Source organism: Triturus cristatus, chromosome 1_2 (assembly GCF_964204655.1).
Source record: "Triturus cristatus chromosome 1_2, aTriCri1.1, whole genome shotgun sequence".
Taxonomy (NCBI): domain Eukaryota; kingdom Metazoa; phylum Chordata; class Amphibia; order Caudata; family Salamandridae; genus Triturus; species Triturus cristatus.
Genome location: NC_140580.1, coordinates 1,082,236,823 through 1,082,257,084, shown reverse-complemented (window position 1 = coordinate 1,082,257,084; position 20,262 = coordinate 1,082,236,823). Strand labels below are relative to the sequence as shown.

Genomic DNA, 20,262 nt, shown 5'->3' with positions numbered 1-20,262 from the left:
TGAAAATATAGCATTCCATCTATATGTCAGCTAGTTATACTTATGCAGATTATCTGTAGAGGGACAATCAATCGATTAGGATTAGGAGAAAATGTATGATGTCCCTTAACCCCAAAGGTTTCTATATTTCGCAAAGATTTTTCATGTTGACTAATCCATTCCCTGAAAAAACTGTGTCTACCTTTCTCACCATAAATGCACACCAACTCCAACACTTTTAGAAGTAGTTTTAGGATGGGAGAATGTTTGTAAATCTTTTCCCCAAATACCAGCTCTAGCCATCTGGTGCACTTTACTGTCTGAACTTCCACTTCAGACTCTGTCTGCAGATTTTGATTATGTTTTTCAGGATATGGCATTTTTGGTCACTGATAACACTGTATGTGCTTCAAATTAAAACTTAGGTGCACGAAAGGTTACTGAGATTTGGGGGGGGCCTTCTGCAAATGCAATCAATTCTAAGCAACTTCATGCTAATGAACACCAAATTAGATAACAGGATATCTTTGTGGACAAATGAAGACTAGCCCGGTTGTAAGTTCTTTCAGGATTTCTTTAAAATTACATTTTTGTTAAAAGGGTACATACGATGTCAGTCCTACAAGTTATATTTTTCCAATATAGCCCTACAATGGACATTTTCATCTGACACACAACAATACTATATGCACATATTACAACCAAGACGGATTAAAACCTCAAAGTTATAAAAGTACTTTTTTTTAGATACTTCGAATTCAACTTAACTATAGAGTTCGAGAAATGATCACAAAATGGCTTCAAACTTGATCAATGTATCTGGCAGGGGTTTCGTGTAATAATAATGCATGTTTCATGCAAGACAGGCCTGACTGCGTGTAAACATGACTGTGTTTAATTAATTAATTTATTTAATTTATTTACTTGAGTTTTATGTAGCGCTGGCTAGACCCGGAGGTATCAGAGCGCTTTACATGAGGAGAGTTATATGGGTTACAAGTTACACATTGTTACAGAAGGTACACCAATTACAAGTTACATCCGTTGGATTCATGGAGTACAGAAGGGTAAGGGGTAATGTAAAAGGGCGATGGGAAAGGAGATTAGTCGGAGCATAGGCACAAGGATAAACAAGGCAGGCAGGGGGAGAGAGATTCAGGGGAGAGAGGAAAGGAATAGGGGAGGCAAGCAAAGAATGAAGGAGGGAAGAGGTGGGGGAGGGGGTAGGAGGCACAGCGAGGAGACGAGTAGTCCGGCTGGGTGGGAAACGGCTCCTCGCGGGAAAGGGATCATTTCCAGTCTTCCATTATGTGAGATTCCTTTGTCGCGGTGGACTCTCTCAGCGGGGTCACTGAGACTCCGGGCATAGATGCTGGATCCCTCCCCAACACAGGGAGAGGAGTGCTTTGGTCACAGGCACACTTAGAAGAATGAAGGAGGGAAGAGGAGGGTGACTCCCTTGTCACTGTGGACTCTCTCAGAAGGGTCTCTGAGACTCCAGGGCAAAAAATGTTGGATCCATCCCCAACAAGGGGAGTAGGAGTGCTTTGGACAAGGGCATACTTATGAGGGCCATTATAGGGAGTTAGGCTGGTAGGGTTACATAGGTTACAAGTTACACACTGTTACAGAAGGTACGTCAATTACAAGTTACATCCATTGGATCATGGCGTGACATGGCGTGAAGAGAGGTAAGGATGTAATGTAAAAGGACGACGGGGAGGAGGTTGAGCAAGGAATGAAGGAGGGAAGAGGTGGGGGAGGGGTAGGAGACACAGCGAGGAGACGAGGAAGTAAATGTGTCTGAAGTCCGGCTGGGTGGGAGACGGTTAGACCCGGAGGTATCAGAGCGCCTTACAAGAGGATTGTTGCGTTGCAAGTTACATCAGTTACAAGAGCATAGTAAAGGTACAGTAAACAAAAACAATGTTGCGTGAGTTCGTATTTAGGGAATGTTTAATATTAGGGAATGCATGTAACTGACGTAGCACCTTGAAACGCAGATTAGCTGTTTGAATGGTAATGCTAACAAACGTGTGCTCGATCACCTTGCTTTCAGTTTATAACCTCCATATTTTCTGACACCACTCAGACTAACAAGACAGAGAAGGACAGCTTTCCACTTTCCTGGTGTGGCATTGTAATTGTAGCTGCAAGGGAAGAGGACCCTGTAGAGATCCGTCTTGGAAGGAAGAAGAGAGAAGTAGCATTAACTTCCATAGCTTCCATAAGCTGGTGATAAAGGTATGTACAATACCATTGCAGAGGTGGGTTAGACACTTAGACCGGTTGCTGAGGGGAGATGCTGAAGGGCTAAATTCTGACTGCTGATCCAATGACAACATAAGGTATGCCGGAAACTACATATGGCTCGGCATAATATAAGCTTAGTAAACTAATATAGCAATATATATCTAGGATGGGTGACAATATATAGACACTTTGGATAGGGATCAAACTAACACGTTAAAGATGTGTGATGAAATTTGATTGGACCCCAGCTAATATTCACCCTGATCAGCTTATTATCTGCTGTGTTGCCTATAATAATTATGACCATTATGATACACATGATTTGTAGACAAACACTTCAAATAATCCTCATCATCATCGATAACTTTATTTGTCAAATACGTAAGCCATAAAAGTACACAATAAAAATCACCATACCACACTCATATATAATAGATACAAAAAATATACAAATATAAAATTAGGAGAAAGGATAGTGTATCAAGCCACATACATTAATACCAGACACATTAATTAATTAGCTTATAACTGTGGACAAAATGCGCAGGTCTAAAATAATAGATACAGCCACTAGCACATTCTATCTTTAAAATTCTTAAAAATAAACCCTATACACTATGGACTAATATTGTCCTATCTTGCAGACACCAGCTGCCTTACTCTCCATATTGTCAATAAAAACCGAGTTACAGCAAATACAGTTCGATAACTTACATAATTTTTCAATATTCGGAATGCTTTATATATATATATATAATAAGATCTTGTGCCCATGGCCCGGCAAATTGGTATGAGCCACTTCTTCCAAGATATGGAATAGTTTGGGCAGAAAAAGAACACGTGCTCTATAGTTTCCTTCTCTGTTCCAAAGGACGGACAATAGCAATCTGAAGGATGAATGGTTTGAGACCATTCACTGGTATATGTAGCTATTTGTAGGGTTCCATGCCTACATTGCAAGTACAGTCTCGAGCTAATGGGGGCTCTATAACATCCAGAAATTCTTCAAAGCTATACGAGAGTTTAACTTGGAGAAATTGGTCAGTCATAGTACCTAATTTAGAAGCTGACAAAATATGGTCATGTTTAAACTGGGGGTAACTTGTTTTAATCAAGAATTTACTGGTAGCTGGAACATCCTCGCATACATTTCACAGATCTCTACACCCAATCTGACCTAGAGTGTCTCTCACATATTTGAACCAGGGCATATTACCTGTCCCTGGAATCCCTTGCACACCCTTAATGCCATCCAAATAGGATGAAGGTGTAGGTGTTGCCCAGATCCGTCGCCAGTAAAGAATGGGCATAAGACCAACTTCCTCGGAGATAGATGTCCCTTAATCCCAAATCAAATCTCTGGGGGACTAGTGGTGTACTACGAGGGAGGCCTAATAATTGGCGTATAAATCAATTCTCTGAGACTTGCGGGAAATAGATGTTTTTATAACCCCAGAGTTCCGAACCACACATTGCAGTTCCCAGTGTCTATGCCTTATAGATTTGCACAACAGGCAAAATTGGACGATATATTAATTCTTTTAAAAACTCTGAGTATTGCCCCACTATGCTGCACAACTTTAAGTCTCATATTTTCTCTGTGATTACACCAGTCCATACTTTCACTAAGGGACAGCCAAAAATAGTCAAAAACTTTAATTCTCTCTAATGTGACACCTAGAAGTTTAGGATTTGATCTTGTAGAACGGCTGAGTTTAATATCATACATTTAGTTTTCGCTACATTTATTTCTAGGCTCCACAGTTCACAACATTTCTCAAAGCGACATAGAATATTCTGAAGGCCCATAGGAGATTTTGAGATTAATAGGGTATTGTCTGCGAACATTAGGGCTGGGGTCTTAGTGTTCGTTATCTTGGTGCATCCCCATCACAATCATCCAGGAATTAAATTAAATCATTCATGTACAGTGAAAACAGGGTGGGAGTGAGCATACATCTCTGCCTCACCCTACGACCCACAGAGAAAGGGGCTGTTAAGTTGCCTGAAGTTCCACACCACACTTGCGCATAATTTCCCAAGTGGAGCCTGATTAAAATAGCCAGAAGATCCAAGGGGACACCTTATCAAATAAAACTTGTCAGAGATTATATTGTGGGCCAGTATCAAAAGCTGAATGTAAATCAACAAAAACAATGTAAAGGCTGCTCCCACCCAACACCACAAATTTCCAATAAATTAGCAATAGACGGAAGACTTGATCAAATGTACTCACACACTTTCTAAAACTTGCTTGGAAATGGGGTAAACCTTTACGCTCCTACATCCAGGAATGTAGCCAATTTAAAAGTATGGTGCCAAAGAGTTTTTGAGAGCAATCTATTAAGCTAATTGGTCTGCAGTTACGTGGATCCTCTGGAAAACCCTTTTTATATATGGGGATAATTTCAGCCTCTGTCCACGTTGGGGGAATAGCTGCTCCATTGAAAATGTTATTAAATAGTTCCGTGAAATATGGACCCCACACATCCTGGTTCTGCCTGTAGAGGTCCCCTGGAATTTTGTCCAATCCTGGGGCTTTATTGCAACTTACCGAGTGCGGTATGAACTTCCTCCAGGGAAATAGATGTAAACATTTTTGCCTGTGGTAGATCACACCCTTCCTTCTGTAAATTTTCAAGCAAAGTCAACTGCTGGTGAGAATCACCACCACCCTCCAGTGAATTTTGGGGCACATGCATCAAGCATAATTGCCTTCGCAAATGTGCCGATTCACAGAATTGGCCCGTTTGCAAACGCAACAAGTGCTTTTTAGATGCAGCAAACCCTAATTTGCGATTCGATAACCTGTTACCGAATCGCAAAATGGGTTTGCATTCAGTATTTGGATGGGACGTGTTTAGGGCGTCCCTTCCAAATAGCGAATTCTAACGGTATGCATGAATGTTTTATGACCGTGAATGCGGTCGCAAAACATTCTCATATTACCACCTACTTCAAGTAGGTGGTAACCCATTTGCAAATGGGAAGGGGTCCCCAAGGACTGATTGTAAAAGCATTTTTAAAAGCAGGGAGTGGTCCCACGGGCCACTGCCTGGTCTTAAAAAATGAAAAGAAAACTTTTCGCTTTAATTTTTGTAAAGCATCTCGTTTTCCTTTAAGGAAAACGGGCTGATTTACAAAAAAATAGATTGCTTTATTTAAAAGCAATCATAGACATGGTGGTCTGCTGACTTCAGCAGGCCACCATCCCTGTGATGGCCTAGATTCCTAATGGCTCACAAATTATGACCTACCTCATTAATATGCATCAGGTAGGTCTATTTGCGACCTATTAAGAATCACTAATGAAAATGAAAACAGTTTCATACATTATGGTTAGCGATTACCTAATTGCGATTTGGAGAAAATCGCAATTAGGTAATCGCTACTTGTAATAATGATACATGAGGCCCTCATGCCGCAAGATGTGTTACCCAGTCTGTGGCAGAGATATTGGACATAGGTGGACCTTTACTACCCAACGAAACCAAAATCCAGAAGCTGCGCTGGTCTTTACCAATACCTGCAGTTAACCTAAGCTTCCAAAGTTCCATTTCCCAAACCTCTCTAGTCCTTCTAATGGTAAGTTTGTATGCAGCCCTCAGAACTTTAATTTCCCCCTGTTCCTGATTCTTAATGGCTAGAAATAAGGCATGTGTGGCATTTTTACAATCCAATGTATACCACAACTGTGAAGGGGGAGGTTTGCGGAATTTCCTAGATACTACAAAAACATAAAGCCCTGAAATCATTAAACAACTTGTTATGTGTTTGGGAGATGGATGATAAATACCTCTTCCCTGCGCTGTCCCACCCCAAGTTTAGAATCTCATGTAAACTTGAAGCTACACAGGAACACATCTTACCCAACTGTACCTCCGAGTCCTTCATACGTGCACATTTCACTCTGCACATATTACTAAATAGAACTATATTTGAATCAACACTCCCCTCTTGGACAGACTTCAGGCCTAATATCGTCAGATCGAATTCTAGTGAAAGGGGGTTATGGTCGTTCTCTAACCGATCTATCACCATACAGTCAATGAGGGAAGACCATAACCATAATCGTAGATCTATTAGAATATGGTCAATTAGACTAGTACTGAATGGTCTGTTGAAGGTGTGTTCCCCCATACTGTCTGAGAGGGATCTCCCGTTCACTGCTCGAAGGCCTACGTTTAATGTCAGAGCATTAATTTGGAGAGCTAGTGATGTCTATTTCTTAATGGGCTCCAGGGACAACCTAGGGATGCCCCAGACAATGTCTTCTTCATATGAGCCAGCTCCCCCTTCATCACACAATGGTTCAAACTGGCAATTAAAATCGCCACCAGCTATTATGAGAGAAGGCCATGGTGCAGCAACTATATGGGAAAGTAACAGCTCCAAAGTATGCAATTCGTAGGCTGAACCTTCTGGTCTAAGGTAGACATTATATATCGACACAACACCAGCCAGGTGAGTGATGGACACACATAGAATGTCAGGTGAGGGCACTGGAACCTCTTCGAGTTCCCCTAACATGTTAGAAGAAACCCAGGCGGTCTTCCCCTACCATTTGAAGCCGCTTCTTTGCAAAAATGTACATTGCCAGCCTGATCCAGTGGTTTTAGCACTCAGGTTTTCTGGAATAAACAGATGATATGTTGATCAATAAAAGTAGCCCAATTAGGATTGTTAAGTTTAGTGTTTAGGCCAGCTATATTCCATGATAATAACTTGGGGTTGCCAGGGGGAGCTTTTAAACACATTTTCTCTACATCAGCATGAGCATTTATGTCATTAGAACCCGTCTTCCATCTGGCAGAACTGCTCGTGGATGCATGTTCGAATGGCTATCAGCAACATCAGACCTACCTATCGAACTTACGAGGTATATAGGCACTCCTTTTCCATGCAATTCCTGTCGGTTGCGGACATGTACCCATGGGGGAAACCGATCTCATGAGTTCTGGAGCTGGGATACTGGATTGTACCAGCCTCCTCCTTGCCACTACCTGCCAGATCGGCAAATCCCTTTTCACCCTCCACTGAGGTAATAAACCCTTCTTGGCACAACCTTTTGGAAGTAACAACCCTAGTGCCTAATATAGCTTCTGTACCTTTTAGCTTAGAGCTATACAGCCTCCCTGGACCAATGTTGCTTGTATCCAGTCAATCAACTCCATCTAAAACATCAAAACGGTTTGATGTAGTAACATTAAAACCAAAGGGACCCTCATAAATATTCCCTGGGGCTCCAATGGGAATAGGTGCAACATTTAATAGATTGGCTTAAGTTTGGTGGTTTGAGAATATTCAAATGATAGTAAAATACCAACCAATGTGTGTGCGTACTGGTTCTGGGGTTCAAGAGCAGGGCTTCATTTATCATCCCCTGCAGCGAAGAGATTCTCTGAAAGGGTTGACTGACTCCTAACACCCCCTGTCTAATATAGCATCACTCACTAGAGATGCAGTGAGAGACACCTGCCAGTTCTCCTTTCTCTGAAAAGAGTGCACTTCCTTTCTTGGGCTAAAGGGGCTCCCAGGTGTGACACAATCAATATTGGGGTGACCATGATAATACACGTTCCATCGTAGCTTGTCTACTCATAACTGTTACCGGAATGTGAATATTCACTCTAATTAGGTACTTCCAGTGGTAAAGGATCAGTCTGCCTTCTTTCCAGAAGTGTGGAAGGCTCCCATCCCACCAGACAGTGAAAAATAACTTGTAAAAGGAAGCAGTAAATATTTCCCTACATTTATGGATAGGAAGGGTGGTCTCTGGGTGAGGAGTCAGAGGAGTATGGAGGATCAGAGATTGTGAACGACCTTGGAGGACGGGGAACAGTAGAGACCCTCTGAACTTAAGGTAACTGATGCAGGGACTGCATATCGTCCAAAACAGATGAATACATGTTAGTTAAAGAATTGGAATTTGCTGAATTTTCTATAACTATTCCATTTCATTTAATGAGAAATCTACCAGTTTATCAGATGTTTTGATGACACAAGTATAGTAAAAGGAAGGAGAAGTTGATGTTTCTGTGGTGTTAAGACCTTCCAACCTAAACAGCAACACATTGATGCAGTGCAAGTGCATTTAGAGTGACGAAGCAACTCAACCATTGACAGTCTTCTTATGCTGTAGAACAAGAGAGCTTCCACATTGAAAAATAATCACATAAGAAACAAACAGAGACAAAAACATATTCCTCCCCTTAATGCATAATTGTCTGCCTGTGGACAATTCACAGAAGGAACACGTCTACAACTTTCACAGACTTTTGAATGCACATAATAGTATTTCTGTGAACCCCAAAACAGGAATATGTATGAAATGTGTAAGCTCAATCCTTCAAATCAAAAGGTGTGTTTTAATTTATAACTGGAGGGTAACAAGTTCGAGAATGCACAGTAAGTAACGCTAAAAACATTGATCAGAACTAGTTAAAAATCTTTGAACATTTGACAATTGTCTTTGAAATGATTGCTTGGCTACAGATGCCATTTTAAAGGCCTATATTTAGTGAGACCCTAACAGGGGCCAGGCACCGGCATCTTAGAGTCTTGCTTCTCTAAGATGAAAGTTTCCTCTCTGGACCATGTCAGTGCTAAAGGGACCCAACAGCCTTGTGGTTTGTCTGGTTACATGCTGCTAGTGAGTTCTAGTCCCATCTCTGTTCCTCCAAACCTGCCATCAAAACGCTCCAGATTACTGCTCAGACGTATCAGATAGATTTGTTTGCACTGTTATGGAAAAATGCATATTTAGGTTGAAAAACAAGTAAGTGTGAAAAATAAGGGTGCTTACCTTGCAAAACAGGGCCCGGAGCTTTCTGATTTTTGGATGGATGGTACCCTGGAGCAGTGCATTGAGGCAAGCCCTCTCCTGTTTCATTCTGTGCCCTGGACACGGGCTCCTTCCATTCGCTGCCAGCCTGCTAAGGTGCCAAGACACACAAACATGTGCAATGTTAACAAGGAACAGCAAATGAGAGAGGGAAAACAGCCAGTGTTTAAAACTGATCTTGCAGAGTTTTTCAGACAGGCATGAGGGATCTAAAACAAGGAGCAATGGGTGTTTACAAATATAGTCTACCAACAACCGCAAGTGCATGACATTTGAAGATGAGTATAGAGGGCATGGGCTCTGTGGAAATTTTAAAGGAAAGAGCCTTTGAAATGCTGAAAGGAGATTCACTTTAGAAAAACATCAAGGTAAATTGTGGAAAATATTTCACAAGATCCAAAATCACACTTACACAGAATCAAAAAATGATTGTCAGAAAGGGCACATGTTTGTTATCTATATCACTTTACTCTAAGTAGGCATCCGTCTACATAAAGGTACCAACAAATGACGATCATCAGGATGCACAGCAGATAATTAAGACTACAACATCCAAGAATCAATCTATAATCAATACAAGTATGTATATTCTGCTTTGAGTGTGAAAACTATGGACATAGCTGTGGTTTGCTGATGGCTTTGGCACTGGCGATGGCTCTGCGTGAAAGCTGAGATGCACAGCATTGACTGTCTCTACACGTCTTTGGGTGCAAGGGCCAGAGAGCTAACCCACACTGCACAGGAGTAATGGCAATGCACAGACATGGTTCCTAAAATGCTGGGTTGTTCAAAAAGGCCAAAAAGTTGTGCAGTCAATACTTGCTGCACAGTGGCAAAGGGCATGCACTTCAGGGAATTGAGCAAAAAGAGAGCAGGGCATAGCCCCAGGTAAGGTCCGGTGGTCAACTCATGATGTGCATTACAGAAGAGTATACAAAGCGGGCACTGGAAGCATGTTGATATGGATGCAGGCCCACCTGAGTCCAACCCCCGAAGGGCATGTCCTAAGGCCCTATGAAGGTGGGGGGCTAGATGCATGGGAGGCTGGGAAGAAGAGCCTTTCTTTGCACAGTTGGGGCTCTGTGTACAGAATTATACATCCATGCCTGGAGAAGGTGGGGCCAAGAGTGGAAAAAAGAACAGGAAACATAGAACATTTCTGTTTTGGAGATTTAAAAAATTCCTTAAGACAGTGGCCATCAACATGCTGGGCATCAGCCTAGACACTCTTGCTCCATGGACGGGTGCAGCAGCAATAAGCATTTGCACACGTGCATTTGCATTTCCTTTTGCCCCCAATCTGCAAAAAACACTGTCTGACTGTGGCATAGTTCATGGATTAACAAAGAAGGAAGTCATCATATGAGAAGACAAAAGAACAGGAACATGTATGCAAGAACCAACACCGATGAGGCTATGGTTAGGAGACCCTAAGGTGTTGAAGTTTCTCCTGCAGGATCTTGAGGATACTGAAGCAGCTCAACATGCAAATATTTTAATTTCCAGAGATGCCTGTCATCTATTTTGCTTTCCCCAGCAACATTCTAGCAGGAAAACCATGTTTCTACCAGAATAGGTTTTTCTCATTGACTGATTGATTGATTAACTGAAGCATGCATTTAATTTGAGCCTATGTAGCCATAGGCCTCAAACCCTATGTGCACTTTTATTTTGCAATGCCATTTTTTTTAAAGTTGTCAGGTGATGCAAAGTAATTATGGCAGGAGTGATCTCTAATTAATGTTCTATGTTCTGTACTTTTTAGGTCTCGCCTTGCTATCGCGTAAGCGATCGCGAAGCGAGACTATAGGGGCTTTTAAAAGTGCTCCGAAAAAGCAGATTGCATGGCTAGCACGCGCACAATCACGCGCATCGTGCCGCCATGCAATCTGCTTTTTGGGAGCACTTCAAAGGGTCCGCTCCCCTGCCCCCCAGCGCGCGCGCGCCACGCTCCGCCGGATTTGTCTTGTTTTTAACTATCATGCGCAGTTTAACTCTCTCCCCGGAGACAGGAAGTATTTCACTTTAAAGGCTTTCCCTGGGCGCTGACAAAGGTGCGTGCCCTTCAATTGCATCCCACTGTTCCTGGAGAAAAACTTCAGAAACGACAGGGTGTCATGCTGTACTGAAGCCTTGCTTTATTGTAAAACTGAACAGTTAGAAAACCAAGCAGAATAAAAACCTTCAGCCAGGAGTCCGTCATATCCAAACACAAGCTGGAAGACTGCCTTATAATCCAGTTATTTTTGTTTGATTTTCGTAGTACTTACGCAGCTCTGGTGTTGGCCTGCAGCCCACAGATGCTGCTACAATACATTTCTCAGCTCAGAGGTTCATGGTATTTCCAGATCACCGGAGCACCGCTGTCCTATTTAGTACAGCTTTCTGGGTGTTTTTTGCCCTACTTTCTTGTACTGTTTGCAGTTGTTTTGCAGCTCGTGCTGTTTCTTCATTTCGTTTTGTGATGCCTCGTTCCAGAAAGGTAGATCTTTACACAACAGCTCTCCTTCATTCAAGAAGCGCCCAGTGATTGTTCAGTGTACACTGTTCCAGTTTGCATGTTATTCTACATATCCATGCATTCATCCCCCTACTCACCCATACATCTACTTCTCCATCCATCCGCCACATATATCTACCTACTCATCCATCCCTCGTAATGCTCTTTCCACCCACCCCTCCGTCCCAACGTCCGCCTACCTCCCTACCCACGCATGTTCGGGAATCCATCCATCCATTGGTTCTTGCACCCGCCCATTCATTCATACATCCGCATTCAGCTGCAGATGTACAGTCATTCATACTCTCGGTCAGGCGCGCAACACCCATTGAACTCAAAGGGCTTCAGCCCCGAGACCTATTGCATTTTTAATGCTTGTTACATTTTGGACATATGATTTTATTGGTGAATTGTCAAATTGGATAGTATGTTATTAACCAATAGCAAGCTGTCACTCAGTCAATTCTTCTGCATCAAAATATATACTCTACTATTACATATGAAATCCAATTTTTCAGAAGTCTTTCAGGATGCCGTGACGTAGTGACACCTACATATGTACTTCTAAGATTTAAGGTCCATTAACACTGTTTTCAAGTAGCAAACCGAAGCAAGAATATCACAGGTTTGGGACTCTGGATATTTACTATACATTTTTGGATCCAACAGCAGTGCATTTGGCACTAAAGCTTTACTTATTTTATTTTTCAAAAATATACCAAAAATGTTATTGCAAATTTAACAGCCAGAGATGTATGTATTGCTCAAGAAAATAGAAGTGCGACACTCTGTATCAAAATGGTTAAAGCTGAGTTCTTACTGTATGCTGCTGGTCATTATCTTCATTTAGTACTTGCACCATTTTAGGAATATTTTCATCCACAGCAAAAGATTTAGAAGTCTCTGTTTTGTCCGAAGAAACATACGACTCCTCGAGAATTTCTATAAAGAGACAGAAAAAAGGGGGGTGGTTTGACAGAATACAGAAGCTGTGCACCCTGTAGTAAGACCTAAATATTAACTGATGATTAATAAACATGCAAAGGATACTTCAAGCCAATGACATTCAGACAGTAAAGACATTTTACAAATGGACAGCAGCGTTGTGCAAAGCACAGTGGAAAAGCACTTCAGAGTTTAGTTACAGATGTGCCAACGTGTTTCTTTGCAGGCCAGATCAAAGACATAATAAAGGATTCCGCACCGGGGCAATGAAGCCTTCATTGCGAAAGCACATTTTTTAATCACATGAAAAACATGTTTTCCCATGGAGATATTCTTCCCTTACTCCTCTTGTAAATCTGAGATGATCTGTTTCAATGTTCATCCTGAAAGAAGAATTACTCCTCCCTTTGACTGTGGCAAATCTCCAACCATTTCCAGGGCGGGAAGGGATCAGATCTAATTTTAGGAATGGCCATACACATTCCCCACCTACCAATGCAAACCACGCCTTGGATCACCCATTCCCATCCCTTGTGTGGGTACTACAAGTGCAGCTTTCTCTGAGCTTTTGCAATGAAATCTACAGAAAAAATTGATTTATGCCTGCTGTCAGAACCCCTTTCAGAAGGCCACGGGGCAAGTGGGAGCTACTGGGCCCACCTGTGGAGGTTGAGATCTTTTATTCCAGATGCCCTGGGGCCTGGCTACTATTAGTCCTAAGCAAGTGGGCCAGGTAACCATTCAGAACGTGAATTTTAGTAGTAGTGCAGGTTGGTCGGTCCAAGGCTTCTTGGGGGGAAGGTAGATATAGGGGTGAACACATGCTCACAACTCAAAGCACGTTCAATAGCAGCAATATAATTGTCCAGTCAAATAAGCAAAAGCAGTAGTCATATACAAACACAAAATGAAACACGGCATACACAAACAATACAAACAGGCCACTGAGGTCAGGGCTCTAGTGTTCAACAGGCAGTCCCACTTCCCTCTCACTAGCAATAGTGGTTATTCCCCATTCACTATAGGTGACATTCAGGTTAGGCCCCACTAGTAATCTGATTCTCAAGACTCCCACTACGACTCTAATAAAAGTCAAAAGTATTTATGTGCCCAAAGCACAGAACAAGTTCCCCGGGGCCTTCCGGTCCTGTGATATGTCTTACCACCTCCTGTGCGGATGGTGTGATGGGATTCTCCACAGGGAACGAGAGAAGCTACGCTGACGACACCCAGCTGATACTCTCCCTCACCAAGGACCCAGCCACCGCAAAAACAAACCTCCAGGAAGGAATGAAAGAGGTAGCAGACTGGATGAAGCACAGCCGTCTCAAACTCAACTCGGATAAGACGGAGGTCCTCGTCGTCGGACAATCCCCCTCCGCATGGGACAACTCCTGGTGGCCCTCCCACCGACCACGCACGCAACCTGGGCTTCATCCTGGACTCCTCGCTCACAATGACCAAGCAAGTCAACGCCGTCTCCTCCGCATGCTTCAACACCCTGGGCATGCTCCGGAAAATCTTTCGATGGATCCCCACCGAAACCAGAAGAACAGTCACCCAGGCCCTCGTCACCAGCCGACTGGACTACGGGAATGCTCTTTACGCTGGAACAACAACCAAACTCCAAAACCGCCAACAGCGCATACAAAACACCTCTGCGTGTCTCATCCTCAACATCCCATGCGGCAGCCACATCTCAACGCACCTAAGAAATCTCCACTGGCTCCCCGTCAGCCTGCTCACCCACGCACACAAAGCCCTCCACAACATGGGACCGAAATACCTCAATAGCCGTCTCACGTTCTACACCCCCACCCGCCAGCTCCGCTCCACCAGCCACCCCTGGAGGAAGATCCTTCTCCTACCTGGCAGCAAAGACCTGGAACTCCCTCCCCTCCCACCTTCGACTGACACAGGACCATCTCAGCTTCAGGAAGCACCTCAAGACCTGGCTCTTCGAGCAGTAGCGGCACCCCCCCCCCCTGCGCCTTGAGACCCTAATGGGTGAGTAGCGCACTCAATAAATATCTTGATCGATTGATTGATTGATTGATTGACTGCTGGGTGAGTAATGCGGCTCAGCTGGGGCAGCACCTGGGCATCCACGGCACCTCCTCCAGTGAGAAGGAAAGTTCCTCTGATCCTTCCCTGAGGTTGGGGGGGGGGGGTTTCTGGTTCCAATCCCCAGTAGAGGCTCGGGTCCACACGGATCACCACAGCGGCCTTGCCTCAAGACGACAAACTGAACAGGGCAACGACCCGTGTCCTTTTTGGTGGCCACAGCTGGCACATGGGGTCAGTGACCTTACTCCGCACATGGGCTACGGCCTGATTGGCATGACACTAATCTTCATGGTGGCCCCACCCGGCATATGGGGTTGGTGACATCACTCCACACATGGGCTATGGCCTGATTGGCACAGAAGTAATCTTCAAAGCGGCCCCTCCTGGCATAAGGAGTCATCGACGTCACTCTGCACATGGGCTACATGCTGATCAGTACGACAGTAATCTTCACAGAGGTCCCATCTGGCATACAGGGTCGCCGACTTCACCTGGCACACAGGTGCAGTGATTCTGACCACGGCTAATTTCCAAAGGGTCCTCTCTGGCACATGGGGTCGCAGACTTGAACCTGTGCATGGACGATGACGTTGACCCTATCTGTGCAGCAGTCATCTCCTCACAGCTCACTAAAGGGATCCACTACCCAGGATCCCCCAGTGGCTCTCACTCCCTCCAATGCTCACCTCTTCCTCACTGGTCTTGGCAAGCAGGTAGGGACTGGTGCTCCAGGCTCCAGTGACAGGTGGTCTTGAGTGTCTCTGGGTGATGTCCCCTGACCCAGCTGGGAGAATGGCAGGTCTTGGCCTCCAACTCTGGTCACAAGCAGAAGCCTTGCAGAGCTTCTCCTTGCACAGCCCGATTGACTGCTTAACAGTTGAAAATTGTGGGGGCCCGAGCTCCCCTTTTTAGAGTCCATTTCCAGACACCAAATGTGATTTAGGGTCTGAGTCTTTGAAGTTTGTCTTGGGGGTTTGCCGTTTGAAGTGCCCTCTTCTCTGCCCTGCCCTTCCTCCAGAAAGAAGTCTGTCACAGCAGGAGCAACTCCAATTATGACAGCCCCTCAACACAGACCATGAAAGTGACTAGAGGTTCACACCCGGATGTCAGCCACAGTGATATGTGTATCAGAAGGTCATCCTGGGCCCCAATCCCTACGCTTTATGATTCTCTTAACAGCTCCAATAGCTTCCTGAAATGTGCCCAGCCCTATTTCCAGTGACCTCTCTGTGAATCAAAGAGCATCCTTTGAGGTGCACTGAAGAGCCTGGCTCTTCTTTCTCCAGCGTGTATGTCCCACCCATGCCACTGTAATCCATGAAATTTCCTGGCCCTAAGGAAGGTAGTTGAGGGTGTCTCAACCCTGCTGAGAGATAGTGGAGCTGGTTTTACCTCTGCGGTAACTTCCAACCTCTGGCTGGAGGTTCCAGACTCGCCTTCAATGTTGTTGTAGGAAAATATACATTTTTAATATGGAGTGCTTGACTTTGGTGAGCATTCAACTCTGAGCCTTACCTTTACAAACAAAAGACACACAAATGAAGGATGGAATGCAGAGCAAATCAAACATTCACCCCCAGTCAATAGATCTGTGTTAAATCCATCGCAATTGCTCACCATGTCAACCCAGTTTAGACCCAGCCATCTGCAAATCAATCTTGACCCTGTGCCTCATGGGAACAGTCCAGCCCGAACTGCCAAGCTAGGCCCTCCCTGGACCAGAAACAAGCATCCTGGGACGGGTTTCTGGGCATCACCCATCATCAGCCAGGCTAGCTTGAATCTAGTGGCACAGTGAGCTTGGGACCCACGTCTGGGCATACCCAGCACACTTAGGGCGAGAAAGCAAAAGACACAGATGATGGAATTAAGATCACTGGCTGGCCAGGGTTGGAATCGTGACACTTTGGCCCCGTTTGACAAATGTCCACAAAACTTTACAAAAATGGGCTACTGTTTCACTTGGAATCCATCAAGCAGGGCCTTCTTCATACAAGCCTACAGTAAAAACTGCTGAATGGAATGATATCAAATTTGGCAACAAGCTAGATATTGGTCCAAACATTGTACGTTTTGTGATTTGGTGTAACTCCGTCCAGTAGTTTTTGAGAAAACAAGATTAAAAAATAAATGTATATCTAGACAGTTGGGTCCACAAGAGTCTTGTGAGAGTCCCACGATAGCGCAAAGTAAAAAATGGAGCCCTCTGACTGGTCGAGAGGCCCATTTTTTCCATAAGCCTTTATATTCTTGCGGGAACGAGAGACTCCTGCAAGAGTGAGCAGTCTGATTGGCTGACTGCTGAAGGTTTGGAAATGAAGAGGCTGTTATTACTGTTTACTGTGAGAAATTGCAGGTGTTGTGGAAATGAAGTAAAAAAGCTATATAAGAGGAGAGCAGAAAGGCATTTTGTCCCCTTGGATTTTGACCAGAGGTCTCTAAGGAATAAGTACTGTGATGAAATTAATTGTATACTGTTTTAAAACAAAAATAAACATCTCGCTGGACTCTCACAGGATCGTAAACAGTTAAAAGGAGTAGGTGAGTTGTCCATACACTCTACTAGAAGAATTGCATATTGTGCTCCTTATGATGGACAGGAGGTGTGTAAGACATAAGTAGTGTGATGAATAGAATGTTAATTCTTTTTTTTTTAAATGTTATGGTCTCACAAGTCTCTCACGGGATTGTGAAAAATAGGAAGGAGTAGGTGATCTTTGAATACACTCTAATATGCACACCTGTTACTGTAGGAATGTGTGTTACTGGAGATGGTGTGTATCAGAGTTTACTATTACACCCATCAGCTAGGGAAGAGTTGTGAGTACAGAGTTAAGGCTCTCCCCACACCTTACTATACACAGCTGTCATTTGAGAGAGAGGCCTCAAAGGAGAGGCCAGTCCTTTCCATACCCCACTATCCATTCATGTCACTTCATCTAAGAGGCTAGTACCTCCCTAAACACTTCTATGCATGCTTATCACTCTGTGGAGGAGTGTTAGAGGAGAGGTTACACCTTCCCTATACCCTACTACTTACACCTGACGCTCAGGGGAAAGCTGCCAGAAGAGAGGCTAGTTTCCCACACACCTCTACCTATTATCCTAGCAAAAGGTCTTAGCGGAGAGGTCCGTACCTCTCTACACCCTATTATGCACTTCTGTCATTCCGGAGAGAGGTCTCAGTTGTAGTCAACCCCCTGCTCAGCGGAAGGCCGTGTGCTGCAGGGGGTTGATTTTACATATGGTAATAAAATATTACTTTCCTTTCATAAAACCCTCTCACTGAAAAAATACAACGGTTAAAGTAACGATATAGTTAAGTGTGATAAAAAGATCTGTTTTTGTGTAACAAACAAAAAAAGGTTAAAGTGACATTATAGATAGGTGAATTTGTTAGTGACCACATTAACGTTCTTAACAAGAAAAAACCCTGAAATTCAGTGATTTCATCAATTATGTCATTTGAGATGTCATCAGTGATGTCATAAATGAGGTCATAGAACATGTCATGAGTGATGTAATATGTGAGGTCATAAGCAGTGTATGGCTGGTGAGCAATTTATAGTTAGCTCTGGTGAATTTCTGTGTCTTTTTTAGTTCAAAACTTTAATATTGTCCCTGACAAATTCACCAAACTATAACATTACTTTCACCTTTATTCAACATTTGGGGTGTTGGTTAAGTCCCTGTGTTATTATTTTCTATTGGAGAGTATTGCCGTACCTGTAAGTGGCCATATGTGGTGCCTGACGTACTCCAAGGATGGGCATTTGCTACTGTTTTGTCACCTTTAAGGCTGGTCTAGACTGGGCTGATATTGTCAATAACTCCACCGTTTGTAGGAGTTTCTCAGGTGCCCTGTTACGCTTAAAGATGTCCTTAAGACATAAGAGCACAGTACCTTTGTCTTCAGCAGATGCCTCTTCTGTGAGTCCCTTGACAGAGTCATCTGGCTCTCTGGTCACTGTGTTAAGCTCCTTAGAATCGTGGGTCTCCTCTGCCTGTGGCTTCCACTCATGCAGATGCTCTGTGCCCAATCTGTGCCTTGGCGCTTCGGAGTCCTTCTGTAGTGGGTCGCTGTTAAGATAAGAAGACCATAAGACCTCACCTTCTAACATGTTAACAAAAGGTTCTGTGGACTCAACAAGTCAATGGGAACTTCCATGAAGTAGGACTTTAGAAACATAGGTTATGTGAGTGGTCTATAAACATGTCAGGACTCTGTCCAACGAAACACGTTTTTCTGTCTGTCTATCTGGTCTGTGGTGAGTTGTATCTCTCTTTCAATTCTTATTCGTATGCTGACTGCATCTCTAGATGGTTAACGTAAGGTTCATAAAACATTAATCTCATAAATTTCGTTTAAATTAATCCCCTTTAGCCCCATTATTTTACAAGAGCATATGTCTTTATTTCTTCATTATATGAATAAAAAAAAGAGTGGGTACATAGTATGACCTATAATGCAAACGACATGATCCAAAATACTACATGCTTCAGTATGACATGAAAAAGTAATATTATGTTTATAAATAAATAGCATTAATGAAAAGCATCAAGTAGAATACAGTATTATAAATTATATAAAATATTTAATTTATGTTACTGAGAAAGTGAGGTTTTAGTAAAGACTTATTGGTTTTCCACTAACTTTCGCCTACAGTTTCATACAGCATAAAGAGATTTGCAGATGAAAAAAATAAAAATAAATAATACAAACACACTGTAACACAATAAATGTTCAAGTGGTGATCTTTGCATTATTTAGTAGTATGTTTAATTTTTTTTTCTTTTTTATAGTTGGCCTTGGAGATCTAAGTTTCATTTGCAGGTATTTTAACATCACTTGTGCTTAGGATTGTGTTTGCCATGCTCATGTTTGCATTTTATTCACTTTGAATAGGGTGTATCACTTAGTTCGATACAGGACTCACTTTCACATTATATTCAGCTTATGTGGGTCTAGGGCATTATTCAGTGTCTTAATGCTATCCTATTGCGTCTTTGTTGTTTACAAGAATCCTTTTTCATATCTGTCAGATGACATATCTAAGCTGTCTACTGTTGTCAATTTCTTGTCCCTTCAGTCAAATAGATCTTCTGACCTTATCATCTATACCTACTATTTCCACTTGGACTCTTTTGCCAGATGCCGCTCCAAATCTTTACGCCAGTCATCAAACGACTATCCTAGATCCTATAGCCAATGAACAGTAATACACCTTTTAACTAGGAGTTGTGAGAGCGCTTCGGATGTAGACTCAATAAACACTGCTGGGGCAGTAGCCTTACTACACCGCCTCACCACTCCCTCTACGGCGGTTCTGAAATGTGTCCCTACCATTTCATAGAAGTGTGGCACTTTTCGGCACTGCCACACCATAGAGATGAAGTCCTCATTTGGGGCAGTGCTCCAAGGACAATGACCAGTGTGGTTGGGGTACATTCTAGTCAATATCTTCTGGATGAGATCTGGTCTATATAGGAATTTATCTTGGGGAAATCAAAAAGAAGTAATACTAGTCCCTTGTTTATTATAGAACAGCACCCTGTGCCACTCTACCTCTTCAACTGGCTGCCTGAGATCATTTTCCCATTTATTCCTAGTCCCCCCAGTGTAGGGATGGTCAGAGTATGCAGCGGGACCTATACACTTCTAAAATAGGCTTAG

General features: G+C 43.2%; 1 protein-coding gene across 1 annotated transcript in view; it reads right to left on the bottom strand.

Moving 5' to 3' along the window:
• The window catches only part of CCDC187 (coiled-coil domain containing 187), a 395,322-nt gene that overhangs the window by 65,146 nt on the left and 309,914 nt on the right, over positions 1-20,262 (bottom strand). The window contains exons 24-26 of the mRNA XM_085613361.1: positions 18,493-18,668; positions 12,397-12,518; positions 9,038-9,167 (exon numbers count right to left, since the gene is read on the bottom strand). Of these exons, the coding sequence (XP_085469487.1) occupies positions 9,038-9,167; positions 12,397-12,518; positions 18,493-18,668 (428 nt within the window). The remainder of the gene's footprint in view (positions 1-9,037; positions 9,168-12,396; positions 12,519-18,492; positions 18,669-20,262) is intronic.